The sequence below is a fragment of the Seriola dumerili genome, unplaced genomic scaffold, assembly GCF_002260705.1.
Source record: "Seriola dumerili isolate Sdu_G_001 unplaced genomic scaffold, Sdu_1.0 BDQW01000149.1, whole genome shotgun sequence".
Lineage (NCBI taxonomy): Eukaryota > Metazoa > Chordata > Actinopteri > Carangiformes > Carangidae > Seriola > Seriola dumerili.
Window position 1 is genome coordinate 6,039,349 of NW_019174404.1, and position 18,735 is coordinate 6,058,083.

Here is an 18,735-nt window from a genome sequence, read left to right on the forward strand (position 1 = left end):
CTAACTCCATCGAATTTGAATTCATAAAAGTTTGTGGCACAAAAGTCATACATAGTCATGTACATAAAAGTCATTCAAATAAAATAACTGCATCACATAAAATCATAAAACATTAACTTTACATTTTAAGGCCATAAGGAGCTGTCTCAATAACCGCAGGAGGAGTGGCTTCCTGCTCGGAGAACATTTATAGAAATTTCTACTTATTGTATCATTTTACTGCCTATTTCTGGGAGGGATGACCAGCTACATCACCAGAAAAAATTCCCAGTGAATCATCTCCCTCAGAGGGAAGAGCAGCCTGTGAACAAGTACTGTTTAATAACAACACATTCCCAGGCTTTCATTGGCCAGCTTGGCATTTCATATTTATATACATGACTATCAGGGCAAGTTTTGCATTACCTTTTCATGGCTATTTTAAGATTTAGACTGAGTGAGCTAATCCTACATCAGCAATAGTGACGGGCCTCAGCCTGAAGCTGCAGTGACAGAGCCGGCACTAGAGTGCAGTAAGAGACTCTACACGGCCAGTGGCAGAGCAAATCAGCTCCTGTTTCCTCTCTTTTTTTAGATAGAAGAGTAAAGATAGACAGGAATGTTAGGAGGGAGAAATGTGTCAGCATTAATAAGTAGCCACTGCACAAGGCATTAGCATTTTGCTGCAGCCCCGTGATATTAATAACAAATCTTTGGAGGAGATGGTCGGGTGGCATTGAAGCATGGTGCAGAAAAAGTGGGTACATACTAAAAAAGGGGGGGCACCTGTTGCGTAAGTCATGATCCTACCCAACAGATCATTTAGAAGAAAATACATCATATTAACATCCATTTAACACGCATCTCAAGCAATATGTTCCCAGTAAACTATATTATTCCGACATAGGATATAAGGCAATAACGTCTAGACAACACATCTTTCAGAGCCAGTACACTACAATCTTGCATCACCCTTTCCAAGCAACAGTCATTTCATCATAATGTCACAATCATGGGCAGATCATGCCATTATTTCAACACACGTTTTTTTTCCCCTGTGTTTAAAAAATCAATTATACGCAATAAAAGCAGCTTATGAAATTGAAGCACGTGAAAACTTATTTGGACAATGAAACTGATTCTGATTGAAATCCTGAGACACTGGTGGTAGTTCAGCAATCATCCTGTAGATGGAGCTACGGATCCTCTTCATATCAAACAACAGGAGTGAGTCAACACCGTACCTTACGGCACAGTAGGGGCTGAGAGTCACTAGAGGGTAGCAGCTCTCTGCAATGTTACCACGTCTGAACTGTTCCAAACATTCGAGCATCACAGGTGAGTCTGGTTGTGACAGAGGATGCTGGTTTCTGCTGCCTTTCATCCTGTGTGCCTCAGCTTTCTAATCTCATCTCACACCAGGGCAAAACTCATGAAATCCCCTCATCTGACAGAGATGTTTTTTTGATGGAAACAATCTGCTTGTCACCAAAGAGGGAACCACAGCTTCACATAGCAATTTCTTACCAACAACTTGCAGCTTTGCCACTAGTGACGCATTACACAGCGAAAAATATGTTGTTTTAAGAAGTGTGATAACTCGGCTTTACTTGTTCTAGAAAGATAAGATAAATAAATGTATTTACTTCAACACTACAAGCATCTTGCAGCTTCCATTTCATTTAGACAGAATTATTTCTGTGCATTTAAATTTAGGACACATGCATGTAAATATTTTCATCCTGACATGCTTGTTTCAAATAACTGACAAGAGCATCTTAGCAGCAGATAAAACCCCCGGCTCAGTTTGGGTGGAGCTGAGTCAAGAAGAGTGAGTTCAAAGAGAGAGGGGAGGGTGGGGTTGGCAGACTGTAGGGAAATGGGTGGGGGTGGGTGGATGTGAGGCTGACACCCAAGCTTCTACCGAGTCATGATGTTCTAGAACATTGGGAAACTCTTTTCACACTGAAACACACACATGCACAAACACAGACACAAACGCACAGCCAGCCACACCCACACAGTCTCCATTTCATCTCCCCCATGATTCTGCAAGGGAGCCCCCATCAGCCAATTGGATTGCACAACTGATATTCTGGGGTAGGGGAGTCCCACCAAATACCTACTGCTTATAAACATGTTGTGGTGGTTTCCATGGTTACACAGAGGGAGGCCCAAGGAGTTACGCAGCAGTGACTCCCGCTGAGTTAAAAACTTCAGATGAAAAAGTGACTTGCGTAAAAAAAAAAAAGTAAGGTTTCCATATGTGTGTGAGTATGTGTATGTGTGTGTGTGTGTGTGTGTGTGTGTGTGTGTGTGTGTGTGTGTGTGCATGAAATCATCTTTGCAAGTGTACACACATACAGAGCACACTACACTGCTGGGAACTGCAGTTGGATGATATCCCAGTTTGCATTGGGAGTGGTGAATTATGATGTCAATGGCATAAAAGTGCTGTGTGTGTGTATGTATGCGCGCATGTGTGTGTGCGTTTTTGTATATGTGTGTGCAAATATCTCTCAGCCAAACGAGTAAAGTTAATGAATTCCACCATTTCTGAGTGTGTGTGCGTGTGTGTATGTGTGTGTGTGTGTGTGTGTGTGTGTGTCTGTGTGTGTGTGTGTGTGTGTGTGTGTGTATATATCAAAAAGGCTGGGTGGTGAATAACCCATTGTCCACGCTAACCTCTTGGATGGTATGAACTGTATTGGAAAACTCCTCTCACACATAGCAACACCAGCCCCTGTCTGGGAGTGCATTGTGTGTGTGTCTGTGTGTGTGTGTGTGTGTCTGTGTGTGTCTGTGTGTGTGTGTGTGTGTATGTGTGTGTGTAAATGAATGCATAAATGTGTGCTTGTGCACCTAAGTTGAAACGGGCGTCTTTCCGTGCTTGGCCGAGGTTCCTGCTGTGACCTTATTTCCTGTGGAAGTAGCAGAGGAATGATGTCATCCTCTCTTGACCCAGAGTCAACAACTGTAAGCTGCAGGACCCCCCACCCCCCCCTTACCTTAACCCCGCCCACTACCATGAGTCTCTTTCTTATCTCAGTTCTTTTTCTTTGCCTGCTCCTCTCCTTCCCCAACTCCCCTTGAATTACTCTTTTCTCTGAGCCAACTTCTCGGGTAACAAAAAAACTTTCTCTCTCCTGCTGTATTGCACAGACATCCATTCATTTGGCTTTCCTGTCCTCCTGCTATTTCCTTTCTATCTCCACACTTTTCTTTATCGCCCCTTCTATCCCCCTTTCTTTCAAGGCTTTCTGTGCCAAAAAAAGTATCAGGCTTCTGTCTTAAAGGTCAGCAGTTCACTTCTCTCAGCTGGCTAGAAAAATGTGACCAGGAAAGCTCAGAAAGAGATCAACAATAAGCCGAAAAATTGCCCTTGAGTGGCACTAACTGCATCTCCTGAATGCTTTCATGAAAGCTGTTACTAGGAGAGGACTTCTATTTTCATTTGCGGATATGTTGACCCGTGTTACTATGAAACACAGGCATAATCCACAAACTAATCCCACTTTTAGTACCAGTGCTTCCTAGAAATGATCAGGATAGTAAACCTTCTCTGACCAGACAGATTACATGGTTGACACTATACTTTGTAACAGTAAATATATTTCTATTTTACTGAAATGGGCTCAACAACACCTGAGAAAAGTCTGATTATTGTTCCTGTCACTTCAAGTGTTGCATTCTTCTTGACTATAAAACATCTTTTAATCCATCGGTAGATGTGTTACTAGTTACAAGACAAGCAGAGTTCATTTCTCTGCAGAGAATGTCCCAACTGTGTCCCAGAGCCAGGTTTGGACAAAGTAAAGAGTGAAGCTGTACCACCTCCTCATCTACTTCCACGAGGGAAACCCTGCCTTTACTGACCAGTGCTATTCAAACCTAGCAACACGACCACACCAGTTGGCAAAAACACTCAAATCAGCAGTGGGTTAATTAAGCCATCAGAATGTCAGCTCTGGATGCAGCCAGGAGCGTACGTGTGTCTGTAAATCATGTCACCATCAGCTGCACTGAAACAACCCCTGAGAAACAAAAACATTCAGGTCAAATTTCTTGTCTCATATTCCCCCAAAAACTGAGAGAGAGAGAGAGAGAGAGAGAGAGAGAGAGAGGGAGGAAAGAGAAAGAGAGACCAAGTGTCAGTGGAAGGCTGTTGACCTGAAGTACCACGAACGGATTTAGTCGACTCCGCTCTCAGCATCACTACTGCCACGTTTGCCTGCTCTGAGTTCGACTGTTGTGGCCACTCCTCTGATTTATATCAGCTGGCTTCCTTGTCTCCATGGAGATTAATGGGTCTGCCTTGACAGGTGCAGAAAGCCCTGTATTAGTCTGTCAGCAGCAGAATCAACAATAAACATGTGTGTACTTGCTTGCGCGCGCACACACACACACACACACACACACACACACACACACACACACACACACGCGCGCACACAGACACATACACAAATAAGGATGCTACTGCCTGAGGCCAGTGACATCCCAGAGGGCTTAACAGAACTTCCCATCAAAGCCAAGGCAGTGCCAAGTGAAACAGGGCTACAAATCTCCAAGGTGGAGCGTGTAAGTAGTTGTGTGTGAGCGCATGGGCATTTTCTCACTTGTGCAAGAGGGGGGCTTGCCTTGTTTACAGTTTGATTGGCAGTTTAATGTGCGACTGAGGCAGAGGGGCGGGGTTGGCGCTGAGGAATATTAGCATAATTCCCAGAGTGCCAGAGTTGGTATTGGGTGTCTGAGAGCTATTCCCAAACTCAGCTGTGACCCACAGTAGCACTGGGTCAACTTACCCTCAGGCCAAGAGACAGACACACACATACATGCTTGATCAAACGCACACGTTCACCAACTGGGATTCATATGAATATGCCCATATGCACACACATGTGCATGAACATGTGTGAATGCGCACATATGCATGAACATCTGGACATATAAGAAAGCCTGGATGCACACATACAACACGCAAACAAACACGCACAACCTCACACACCGACACACACACATGCAGGTCCATTTACACTGTGGCGACAGTGCGTCTGTTAGCAGGATGCCATAGTACAGAGAGGTGGACAGATTTAGGTCTCCCTCACACCTAACTCTGCCAGGGGTGGAGGGTAACGATACCGTTAACACTCAGTGTGCCAACAGACACCCACCCCCACCCCCGAACCCCAACCCCAACCCCACCTCACCCCGCCCTTCAACCACCCTCCCGCTGTGCTCCAATCAGCACCTCTCATTGGGTTGCTCTGCCTTCCACACAGCAACAACTGCTATTTCCTGCTCCCAAAATAACATAGCAGCCAATCACAGGGCAGAAGGAGAAGCGGTGGTCAACGTAGACCGCCTCCTTGACCACAGGTGAAAGAAGGACACAGAGAAGAAAAAAACAAAATAACCCACATGGACGAAAACAAAGAAAAGAAAAAACTGGAGGGAAAGAATAGAAGATGCAGGGATGGCAAGAGATTAGAGGAGATGTGGAGGCAGAGGAGCAGAAAAACAAATAAAAAAGAGGAAGGAAGGATGGATAGGCAGTCAGAGGACGGAGGAGGAATGAGATCGCGTAATGATGTGTTTGGGTGCTGGCTGTTCTGTTCTGACTATTGCAGCTACCATGGTAACCTCATAAATAGGTGCCCTACATATCAGCAGGGCATAAGGTTACACAGCTCAGTAAATAAACACACAGACACACACACACACACACAAACAGCAGCAGGAGAGTGGTTGGGAGAAGGAGGGATGGAGGGAGAACAAAAAATAAGCAAATTAGTGAGAAAAAAAAGAAAGTGGAGCGAGAGAGGGAGAGGGGGAAAACCTGACAACTAATGATTTGATACTCTGAGTCGGTGTTAATGTGTGTCATGCATAATTATCTAAATCCACAATGTGCTGTTGAACACCCACATCACAGACAGACTGAGGTAACCCCCCCACCCCCCCCTTCTGTGTTTATTCACTGCACCGTCACTACCTTGCACACACAAGCACACAGGAACCCATGCCCCCCCGCTCCCCGTAGCACAACCTAAATTAACCTCTTTAATAGGTATTCCCAGGGAGAAAGAGAGCGCAACAACACACAACACAGATGCCGTTTGCACACGACGACAACCCACTATATAATAACATCACGGGTACAAAACACAAGTTAGAAAGCAGGAAAAGTCAACAGAGAGCCACTCCTAACACAATGAGCTGTTCTGTTCTGTTCCATGATTCAGGGCACCAGCCTTTTTTCTTTGTTTTTTATTCAAGCACAGATAGGGAACCTGTATCAGCGTGTTGATGAATACTATTCATCACGGCCCATCGGCGCTGTTGTGTCAACATCCACTGGAAGCAATAGAGGCTGTCTTTCAAATTGTCTATTGTCAGTCTCGAGCTGTCAGTCAGTCTGTGTCACTTAGTCTCTCTCAGACTATTTACTGTTATACCATAAATGCATCTAAATTACAGCAAAAGTGACATTTGATTAATATTACCTTAATATGCCTTGATTACTACCTTAATACATAATATATCAAACACAGCTTGTGCTTTTGTCATTTTTAGGTGTGTGTGTGTGTGTGTGTGTGTGTGTGTGTGTGTGTGTGTGTGTGTGACTTACTCGGATCACCTCTGGAGTCTGCTGGATGAGTAGAGTTGATCCAGTGTCTCGCACAGCAGCAGGGTCGCCGACAGCAACGGCAGCGTCTCTTGCAGCTACTGCGGCCGGGGTGGCAACAGCGGCCGGGGCTTCAGGCGCGGCCACGGGTGTAAGGTCGGCTGAATGTGCGGTGGAATGCGACGTTGCAGGTGCAGGTGGTGCAGGAGCAGGGGTGTCACCTGCAGAAGCTTCTGTAACTTCATCCGTGACTTCAGTTGTAGGCTCGGGTACGGGTGTGGGCAGAGGTTTGGGGGCTACGTCAGGTGTTGGTTTAGGCGCAGTTTCGGATGTGGCATTGCACACAGCCTCGGGTGTTGCAGGTATAGGTGTCGGCGCAGGTGAAACTGTAAGTGTGTTTGCAAGGGAGTGGTTTGGTATGGCTGGGGCTGTGTTTATGTGGATGGGTGGAGCAGCGGGAGCAGCAGCTGGTGGGTTTGTGCTCTCCAGAGGGGTATCAGCCCTGCCGGTGGTGGCCAGTGTATCCTGCAGGAGCCTCATCACCTCCCGCTCCTTCCCACATTTCCGCTCAGCGCTCCCTGAGCTTCCTGCCCCAGAATCCACCAGTTCCTGTGCAAAACTCTCGATGCTCTCCAGGATCCTCAGCAGAAGGGCCCCATCCTCCTCCTCTCCTAACGAAGCTTCACTGTTCTCTCCCTGGGGAGGAGTCAGACTCGGGGGAGTCCTGGAGCTAGGGCCATTCATGGCTATGTGGCTAGCTGGCTTCTGGACTTGGAAGTGGGCCATTTTGGGCTGGGTGAAGGCCTCTTTGGGGGTGATCCCCTGGCCCCCCTCCCTCTTCCTGGTCTTGGCTGGAAGTGGAGGCTCAGTGTTTCTGGGGTGGCTCATACTCTGAGACAGATTCTCCAAGTCCATCAGCAGCTTGTCGATGTCATCATTCCTGTGTGAGACAGCCTTGGGTGCTGAGACCGTTAGTGAGGCAGAGGAAGGCCAAGTGGGGCTGTAGCCAGTGCTGGCTGGCGACGCATTTGAAGAGTTATGAAGTGTGTGCCCTTGGGATAGGTGCATGTGCTGACTTAACACAGTCCCGTTTTTGTTGTGGATAGTGTTTACCCCTCTGCTTGGAGTGAGTGTCTGTTGTGAGATTTGTTCTGGTGCCCTGCCCACATCTGCTTCCTCCTCCTCAATATAAAGAGCCTCCATAGGGGACGCCGGAGGAGTGTGTGTGTACGGTGGGGTCGGGGAAGTGTGAAGAGGGGAGGGAGACTGTGATGGAGAGGAGCCGGATGGAGAGCAGGTGATAGACGGGAGAGAGAGTGCGTGTTGTGTGATAGAAGAAGAATGTGGATGCTGTAGTCCATTGGTGAGGGAACTGGTTCTGGATGGGGAGCTTTGGGCTGGTATATTATGGATGGAGTCTGATTTCAAAGAAGAGGAGGATGAAACAGAGGAGAGAGTAGAAGATGCAGAGTGAGGAAGAGTCTTTGGGATGGGAGGGGACTGCACCACATCCTCGTAGCGAGGAGGTTGCTCATTGCCAAATATTGGAGAGTAAGGTCCCTGTTGGATGGAGTGAAGAGTGTTGACCAGCTCAGCCAAATCACTGTGCCCGCTTCCGGGTGCACCCTGCCCACTGCCTCCCAAGCCTCCAATCCCTTCCAACTCCAGGGGAAGTCTTTTCAGATAGGAGCTGAGTCGGGTCATCACAGCCCGATACATGCTGTCAGGACTGGCGCCTCCATCCTCCGGGCCTCCACCGGCTTTGCGTTTGATGCACTGCTTGATGATGTCAGTGCATTTTTTAAGGTCTTCAGAACATTTAAGCAGGATGTCAAGGCAGGCACGGATGTCCTCCCCGCCTGCTCCCCCGCTGCCTGCCTCCGCTCGTGTCTTCTCCAGCAAACGGGCAATCAGGTTCTCATCCCCCAGGGTGCTGCGGTACAGGGAAGCCACCGTGTTCAGACTTTGGTCTAATGAGCTAATGCTTGTTAGGCTGCTTGTCGAGCCGCCACCAACTTTGGTGATGGCTGACAAGGTGCCCGAGTTGCCCTTTAGCTTTGTCTCCTCCAGCCCTGCCCCTTTCCCCAGCACAAACGGCGGCATGTTCTCATCATTAGAAGTAGCCGTGCCATTCGTCATGCCATTAGTCGTTCCATTAGTGGTGATGTTAGAGCTGAAGTGACCGTAGATGATCTCCAGGTCAGTGGAGCGTCGGCTAAAAGAGTCGGGACGGACTTTACGACCTTTCCGGAAGGTGACGTGGCTGGAGGAGGACAGGCGGAGCTTGTCGAAAGAAAACTCTTTGAGCTTACCACTGGCCAGGTTGATGGCCTCTTCGGTTATGTCCTTTAGACTGCTAGAGGAGCTCAGGTTCCCAGTCGATCCTCCGCAACTTGGGGTCTTCTTACCTCGCCACGTGGGGCTGTCTTCCCCTACGGACAGATTCCCACTGCTGCCCGCCCTTTCTAGACCACCATTATAACTAGTATCCATGGCAACACTAATTTTACAATGGTTAGGAAGCTGCTGAGTGATCATGTTACGGGAGTGTATGGGTGAACTGTTCGTGTCAGTGTAAACGGGGTCTGGCGCGACAAGCAGCTCGGAGCAGGTGCCGCGGTGCGCGACAGTACAGTCCAGACCCTGGGACAGCGCCCCACATGGCCCCGAGCAGTAGTGCACAGCATGGGAGTGAGTTCGCCGGTCCACTACCACGCTGTTGTAGCAGCTCACACTGCTCACCACTACGCGATAGGCTGCTGCCATGATGACCAGCGTGCTTCAGGGCATAGGAAGGTCAAAACAATATGAAAGTGTAAAGCAAAAACAATAAAATGTTTCCAAAAAAAATGATAATGATTATAGCGTTTTGCTGAGACTCCTTCGCTTGAGAGGAAAAAACTGTTTATGTCCGAATACCATAACCCTGAAAAATAATGTCTTTCAACTGCATGATGGCAATTTTCAAAAGGCATAAAACGGCCATCAAAAAATCAACACTTGAAAAGAAATGTCTATAACTATGACTTCCAGAGTCGATATTCTGCCATGCTTGCAACCGAAAAAGCTTTAAAAAGGATTCCACTCTCTTGCAGAGGAAAAGAACTCCTTGTCGGAGATCTCTGGGCCTCTTAATAACAGCTGTAAGGTTCCTCCTCTCTCCACAGGCACCTTCTCCGTTTCCTCTCTAGCAGCAGCTCATTAGCCACTAATGATAGCCATGCAGGACAGTGACAGTGGAAGATCCAGCTGGGGTGTCACCCATCCCTCAAAAGAAGCAGGCCCAGAGGCTTAATCCAAGGCCAGTGAGGCCTTAACATTGCCCCTCATCCTCTGGGCAATGAGACGTAGGAAGAACCCCCTTATCTCGCTCTGATTTCTTTGCTTTTTTTTTTTTGTCCTTAAGGAGATGAAAACGGACACAGCTGCAGAATAGCAGGGGACCAACCACAGATGGCCGGCTTCCTCCTCCTCCTCTCTGCGAGTGTTTGTCTGGATCTCCGTCACTCCCGTACTCCCTCTCGCCCCTTCCGTCTCCCACTGTCAACCATGTGTCAGGGGGAGTGCGTGTGTCTGACAGGAGGGCACCACCTGCGAGTCAGAAAGGGAGGGAGGGAGGAGAGAGGGTGAGAATGAGAGAAAGGGAAACCAGAGGAAGAGAGAGTAAATCATTAAGACAGTCACCAAGAAGTGGATACTTGTGAATGTGAGTGTTGAGCGTGCAAATGTGCACATCAATATAGAGCTCTGTGTGTGTGTGTGTGTGTGTGTGTGTGTGTGTGTGTGTGTCCTCCAGCTATCATCCAGATGTCAGTTGATACGAGGCTTTAGACTCTTTGTCGTAAAAAAAAAAAAAAAAAGCTGCAAACTGCATGTAGCTTCCCACCACATCAACCTCAAAACCACAAAGACAAAAAGGAGTGGAGGAGGAGAGACGTAGAAGTGTGCGCGGTTAAACAGGCTGAAGAAAAGACTCCCTCTTTCGCTGTCACAGCAGAGCTACAAAGAGTTTTCTCTAACCCCGCTGAGAAATCACCACTCAGTAAAAGAGAGGCAGGTGTGGTGGAAAGAGACAGCACCTGTTGCTTTCACATTTCCATTCCTGTTTTTTTTCCCCCTTGGTACTGCAACTCCTATATGTTTGTTAAGACATTAAAGATGTAATTTTAATTACTGTTGTGTTTGAGTCTATTCTTTTCAACGTCCAGTGCTGCAGAGGAAACAAAAAGGCTGAAACAAGCACATACGAAGACAAAAAGACAGACACAGCCAAACATGACTAAAGTTGTGAAGTAGAGGTCATACTGTGACCTTCAGCTGTTCCAAACACTGTGCAGTGTGTAACAAAGAGCTGCCTTGAACTTTATTATAAGCTATAATAGGACAAATGCTCCTCACAGGGCTATAAAATCTGACTTTTAGACCTACACACTGAGCTACAAGTTACAACTGAAAGCTAACAGACACTTACTGTACAGATTTCAATTTTTTTTTTCATTTTTTGGATTTTTCAAAATCAGCTTGATAAACATTGACTGCTGAGAGTTCATATTAGAGAGACATTTCTGTGCAGTAAAATAAGTTAAGCAACAAGTAAATACCAGTAACACGCCACATACCAGGCACTCACAGAGCCTGACAAGAAGGTAAACACAGTGTGCAGAAAACCTGCAAGCACGACCGATGAGGAAAATAATTTAAAGGCCACGTAAAAGAGTGAGTTCTTTCATTCTTTTTTTTTTTTCTCTTTTATGCCTCTCTGTCGCTGTATATCTCTCTCCCCTTCTATCAATTAGTTTTAGATGCCTTTGTGTCATAGTCACCGATTTCTTTCTCTCTCCGTCTTCCTCCGTTTTCCCTCCTCCTTCACAGAGGCAACACATTCCTCTGGCCCTCCCACACATGCATGCCCATTCGTACTGCACATACATACATTAACTGTAATGCTGCGGTGAGACAGCACCACTATAGCCACAACCGCACTCATGCAATCTAAGCTCCATCCTAATCCCAACTATACAAACATACTGCATACTTTCAGAAATCCAAATGTAAGACTGCGAATTTGGAACTACATAGAACTGAAACATATAGAAGAAGCCATATTCAAATAATAGATTTTTTTTTTTAATGATATAAGATCAGGACTGTATACCTGTGGGATGCAGGATTTTCAGAATAAGCACGGGAAGAAAAAACAACATTGAGAGGTGATTACAAGTTATCATCTGATCTGTTCGGGATTCTCAGGGGAATTATGGAGCCAGAGTTTCCTACTTAAAAGTGTGAAAAAGAGCAACTGGGGAGAGCGGGGGAGGAATGATTGGTGGGCTCATGGGCGGGGGGGGGGCTGCTGGCAAGGTTAGGAGGGGGGTTTGTGGCACCTGGAAAAACAACTATTAAGACTTTGTATGGAAAAAACAGGCGGTAACCTCGTCTCTGTCTCACTTTCTTTCTCCTTTCTCTCTCCACACACGCACACACACACACACACACACACACACACACACACACACACCAACACCACATAACAGCTGGATGCTGCTGAATCAGTCTCTTGAGCAGGAAATTACACTTCCTGGCAAGCTGCACTTGAAAACTCAACAGTCAGTTAGAAATAGACTACTATAGGATGGCAATCAGACACACACACACACACACGCAAAAATGCCCACTCACACTCCTTTCACCATGCTGCACGCACACACTTAATGTCCGTGTGTATATCTTGGTAAACGACAGCTTCCCCAAAGTGATACTGAGCATGTAAACAAACTCCACTGGTGTTTATAACACTGAACAACTTCCACACACACACACACACACGCACGTGCCTACACCCACCCGTGAATGCCTGCACATGCCTCACTGGCACATAATTCAGAAAGAGATGATTCACTGGTAAGCGCGCACACGCACACACACGTGCGCATACATACACACATGTTCTGTGCTGTGTTTTCAAGCTTTGGCCTGATTTAGTGGCAGCTCAGTTATTTATGGCGAGTTAGCTGAGAATTTGCGGAGGTATCAGGTTTCACTTTAACGTCAACAAGCCAAAGCTTAAAGCCAAAATCTGGAAAGTCTGTGAACATGAAAAATGTGGCTTTATTTTTCAAAGCTGTCTGTTTGGAAAAAATAAAAACATGATGAAAAATAAACTTTTGGTAACTCTCATAACATATTAATTATGTGCACAGGTAGGCCTATTTCTTTTTTTCATTTTTAATTCTACAACTGTAAATTGAGACTAATTTACATCAGCTTGAACCTTGAATCTGAGTGAGAACATGGTGAAGGCTACCGCCTCGCTTTTTGTGAGTGATTTTAACAAAGGGCAACATAATGCAATTTGCAGTGGAATTTTTATCTGCACCTTTTTTATTTGTCTCTCTGTGCCTTGAATTTAAAGGCAGAACAAGAAGTGAGAAGTGGAGGCAGATCAGTTGATTGTGTTCCTTGAGTTTCTTTGTGAAAGGAAATTAGGTTATTTGTGACAAGCATTCTCCCTTTTCTCCTCTTGCCTTCCCATCCTCTCCATCTCCCTCTCTTTCTTTCTTTACCTCTCCTTCCCTCCCTCCCTTCTTTTTACCCAGTCTAAAAAGGTCTTCCCTTCAACCTGACCTTCACCAGGAAGCACTAAATCACTGGAGGCCACTTCTGTCACAACCTCTAATCCAGCCACTAAAAGTATGTTCGTGCATGTGTGTGTGTGTGTGCGTGTGTGTGTGTGTGTGTGTGTGTGCATCAACAAATGTGCACAGAAAGAGCTTGTGTACTTTGTGCAATTTTGTCCACACCAATACACACATGTACTTTTGCTGTACATGTGTATGTGTGTGTGTGTGCGCCTATGGGTACAGAGCAAGGGGCCAAGGGGGCCTCCCAAGGGGAAGTGGGTCTTTGTGAAGAAGAGGGCCCAAATAGGAACCCCAAACATACCCCCAGGGAGAGAGAGAGAGGACAGGTCTACACTAGCCCACTCACTGTAAATACACACACACACACACACACACACACACACACACACACACACACACACACACACACACACACACACACACACAGCTTGATGCAACTTCTGTGTTTCTACTGAGATCACACAGTGAGAACAGTGGGCTCTGCTATGCCATACACATACTAAACAGAGCCGAGAGAGAGACACTAGCTGCTCTGTGGGTATTGACTTCTGCCCTACAATGAGCGACAACAGTAGCTACAAAGGAGGGATTACTGGGCTTTATTCAACAGAACTCTCCTCTGAGAAACAAAACTGAGAAACACAAACACTCACAAGGAACTGCACATAAATGCATGCAAACACACATCACAAAAATCACAGAATTAAAAATGCATCCAAATTGCAAGAAAAAAAATCTTAATGCATTCATAAATGCATTCCTTCAGCTTTTTAAAATGTCAATTTTAAAACACACTCTGTCCTCTCCTCCTTTCCTTCTTTCCTTTACTCATTTCATTCTCTCTCTCTTTCCTTTCCCCACACTCTGATCTTCACAAATGTCCAACAAAATAACTGCGTTTTCTGACCCACTTCTCTGCTTCTGTCTGTAATCCTCACATGAATTATTTACTCTGACTTCTAAGTGCCTGTTTGAATGCACACACACACACACACACACACACACACACACACACACACACACACACACAACACGACACACAAACTACACATTCGTGCTCCCTTGAAAAATCAAGTCAAACTTATTCTGCTGCAGAGTTTGTTCATCAGCTGAGACGTCAAACCGTCTTTGCTGGCAGACAGACAGACAGACAGACACACAGACAGATAGACAGACAGACAGATAGACAGACACTCTGGCACAAAGCTCTGTCCTTGTCAAGCCCGGGCCACACTTCAATTATCATCATTTTCTGTGTCAGCTGCAGCTGCAGAGAAATGAGGGAGAAGGATGGCCTGGCTGGTAACCAGGCTGTGCAAAACAGGAAGAAGAGAAACAATTGTCTTTCTTGTGCAGATGAAAAAAACAAGCAAAACTAAATTCACTCAGCTAAAGACAAAATCAATCGTTTCTTCCTTAAACCTGAAATCAGCATTAACCTTGGCAAACAACTTCCTCATGACTCTCCTATCATCTTTCTATTGTCTAATAAAGCAAAACCACCTCTGAAGTGCAACAGGTTCAAAATGCGATACATAAAACACAGCAGGAGGTTTCTGTTGACAGTGCCAGATGCACACGGCCATTAGTCTATCTTGAGGAGGAGGGCTGGGAGGGAGTTTTGGGGGGTCTGGATTACAAAAGAAAAAAGCCCACGGCAGGTCCCTCACAGAGACAAGCAGGGAGCTGCTCTGCAAACCAGACATCTGTACACCAGCCAAAACACAGGCAGGGGGAAAAAAAAGAAAACTCAGCGGGGATATTTGATACAGTTATGGATTAAGGGATGGTTAAGGTATCTGTGTTCATGAGCCCAAAAGAAAGAAAGAATATATCTGTTTGTTCAGGCTGTAGAAATGGTAAAAAGAAGGAAATAACCATTATCAGGCATCTGGGGACACAGAATGTCCCTAAAATGAGGGAAGACGACCACCCAGGTGCTTTCTGACAGGAGAAGAGAGTAAAGAGTGTACGTTCGTTATCAAAACTGCAAAACTGAATATGTACGGGAGTTATGTTTGCCAAACTTATTTTCTGGATGAGACTCAGGCTCCTGAGAGCACAAATCACTGTACTCTGGAGAAACACACACACACACACACATACACAAACACAGCTGTTCATGATGAAACCACGTCTGCAGACTTGATAGAGCACACCCAAGAATAATGGCACTGGCCTTTATACATCAGACCAGCAGTCAGGGCTCAACAGGACTAAGCAACATGCAGGCAGGTCCAGGCCTATAGGGACAGTTTTTATAAAAATGACTGTGAAGGCATTTTCAGTGTAAACAGAGAACGGAAACACAGGACAAAGACAGCAGTGATTTATATTTGAATGGTTGGTATTCATCTTAATGTTGAAGTGGATGAATCTGTTCTCTATTACTTTTCCCCACCAGATAACAAAGTCAAACGGTCTTTGTAGGTGGGTGCAGCAGGAAGGAGTGGCTCCTACAGTCGGCGCGGATGAAACTGACGGAGGCAGATTCCACTGAAAGTCAATAAATGTCACTATTTTCCAAAACGATTAATTAACTGAGGCAATACTCTGCAGATTAACTGATGAGGAAATGAATCATTAGCTGCAGCCCCAGTGCTGGTAACTGAAGTTGTGCTTGCATTAGCTGATTGGCACCAGCTACTTCATTCATGCTTCAGAGTCATGGCTCATTCATCAGCTGTTTGGAAACCAGCTGACTAGTGCTGTCCAGTCCTGATACATCTCACTATTGCCGCTTTAGTACACATAACACCAACCTCCTGCTCATGTGCAACACATTTGGTATTGTTTGATTATTGAACATAAGATTTACAGGTCCTATATTGCATAAAGTGAGAATTCTGGGTCTTTGTTGATTATAAAGCAGGTCTAGGTTCTATATTAATACTGTGAAAGTATCAAAGCGCTCAGTTCACAGAGAAATTTCCTTGAAATTTGCTATATTTCTATTAGATCACTCAGAAAACACTCGACAACCTGTTGTTACTAGAGCTCCAGAGAGAACACTGAGAGAGATGTGAAACTTCTTAAGGATATCAAAACTTCAAATAAATCAGCAGAATAAGAAGCGTAAAATATGGGACCTTTAATGTTCATGTTTTCTGCCCTGTGTAACTGGATAACCATTTACTAGGAATGGTCAGTTCCTTGACATGTTTCTGACTGATACTGAGCTAAGCTAGGCTAACCCGACATTTAACATTCCCTTCAGGATGTTAAGTCAGATAAGTCAGTAATATAACAAATTACTTATAACAACATGTTAAATTTCCACTATGTAGAATCAAAGAGACACTCTCTCTCTCTCCCTCACTCCGTGTTTAATCCTTTCCTCCTCTTCTCTAACTGGATACAAGGTCCTACTTTTACAGGCTGAGATGGCACAAGGGCTCCTCCACAGTTCTACACCTACAGCGCTGAACCAGCTGTTCCCTCGCTGCTCTTCACATCTCTCAGGAGTGTGGGCTGTGTGAATAGCTCAGCACCTCATTAAGAACAAAACACTAACTCCAAGGACTATAGGACACATGGACACAGACACACACACACACACACACACACACACACACACACACACACACACACACACACACACACACACACACACACACAGGTCTATATACAATATATCCCCTGAGAGAAGGTCTTGAGGGCAGCAAAGAGGATGTTTTTGTGCTTCTGAGCAGATGAGGAAAACAGTGACTCACATCTTTTCTTATCCTTAAATATTTCCTGCTTAAAACGGCTTGGCCTTATAAGGCTAACATACACAGTCTTTATCACACACACACACACACACACACAAACACACACAGACACACACTGAGATCCTGTTGTTCCACTGCAGAGGGCAGAAAAAACATGCTGTAAATACACAACACTGTGGGCCACATGAGATGATGATGATGAAAGCTGGCATCGGCTTCAAAACATCCAAACCAGCAGTACACCCCCCCCCCACACACACACACACATTTTTGCACATATACACCCGAATACCAACGAGTGCACACGCACAATTGCAGATATGTCATGATAAGTCAAATAAACCTCTGCACTACACTCACATAAAGATCCATGCACATGAAAGCAAGCATGCATATGCACACACACATACACACACAAACAAACACCTACACACACACACATACACACACGCACTCACACATCTGTCCATCCTGCCTTGCCCGGAGCTCACTATGACCCGGTCCCTGCATTGCAGCTAATTTAAAAAGCACATTTTGGGTGATGTCATGCTTTTGGCTGCGTTCTGCTTATGCACACAAAGACACACAAATCAGACATCAGACACACGTATGCCCACACAAAGACACACACACACACACGCTTGCACAGAAGACAAAGGACACACAAATAAATCTAATGTAATGCGCAAAGACAGCTGACCTGGATTCAGCCAGTCAACAGTTTATTCCTACTACCACCTACAACCCAGACCCAAAAGCAACCAGCTTACACCAACCGCTCAGCTGAATACACACACATTGAAAAAGCCCAGAGGAAAAGATTCTGTGTTTGGTGCAGTGAGGCCCAAAATCAATAAACATATCTCTGCTATCTGGCAGCTATAGCATACACATGGTTCATCAACACACACCTTGACAAATCACATGAGATCAACGCACTCTCTCCAACTGAATCAGTCTATTTAGGACTGCTACTGTCAAACAGAAAAAAGTCCAAATACTGTTTGTCTAAGACATGAAAAAATAAATACTCATCACAGACAAACAAATGGCTGGTGGTTCTGGCTGCACATGCAACATCAGGCTACCATGAGGCTGCTTCTCCTGATCCCTGATGTGCATTGTCTTTCATTATTGAAAACCTGCTTACACTCAGCCCTGAGCCCACGTTTCTATTCTCCCGCATAAAACAGCTGTTCAGAACACACTTAGACAAAGATAGGCAACACATGCTGATTTATATGACATGTCTTAAACAGCAGAATGACGTCATTAGGAAAGTATAGCCTCCATCACAGCTTTCCTTACATTATTATTATGGTTTCCTATATAGTTTTTTTTGTTCTTTTTTTCCATAATGTGGGTAGAGGAGAGTCAGTTTGTAACTGCTGTAACAGTCTGGACAAAAATACTGAAGTTCAAAAGAAGTCGCAGCGCTTCCGTGTCCTGGTCCACCCTAAGAAATGAAAAGCAAACGGAAACCCAAAGCAGTTGAAATGTCACTGATGGCTGGACGCTGTTTATTTCCGTTTCCAGCGTTTTAATGGAGAACAATGGGGCATTTTGAAAAGCAGAGGTAACCTCCGCTCAGTGAATTACAACAGACGTCATAAATCATAAATGGACAGGGCTTTATGCAGCCAGAACTTATTAATATAAAAAAATCTATTATTCTGAACAGCTCAGGACATCTCTAATGAACATATGTAGGAAAAGATGCACTTGGATGTGGTGACAGCTGAGTTAGTTTATCAGGTAAACTTTGCTTTATTGG

General features: G+C 45.4%; 1 protein-coding gene across 1 annotated transcript; it reads right to left on the reverse strand.

Moving 5' to 3' along the window:
* Positions 1 to 1,917: 1,917 nt before the first annotated feature.
* LOC111225776 (serine/threonine-protein phosphatase 2A regulatory subunit B'' subunit alpha-like) lies at positions 1,918 to 9,373 on the reverse strand. The gene is made up of 2 exons (XM_022750805.1): positions 6,611 to 9,373; positions 1,918 to 1,944 (listed from the first exon to the last, which is right to left on the reverse strand). Exons 1-2 carry the CDS (start codon positions 9,371 to 9,373, stop codon positions 1,918 to 1,920), a joined length of 2,790 nt encoding a protein of 929 aa, XP_022606526.1.
* Positions 9,374 to 18,735: the final 9,362 nt, after the last annotated feature.

Excerpts from the sequence above, each read along its gene's own strand:
- LOC111225776 (XM_022750805.1), bottom strand. The coding sequence starts at position 9,373 with ATGGCAGCAGCCTATCGCGTAGTGGTGAGCAGTGTGAGCTGCTACAAC. Across the intron at positions 1,945-6,610 it reads AGACTCCAGAGGTGATCCGA|TGTGAAAAGAGTTTCCCAAT; the intron begins GTAAGTCACACA and ends TGTGTGTTTCAG.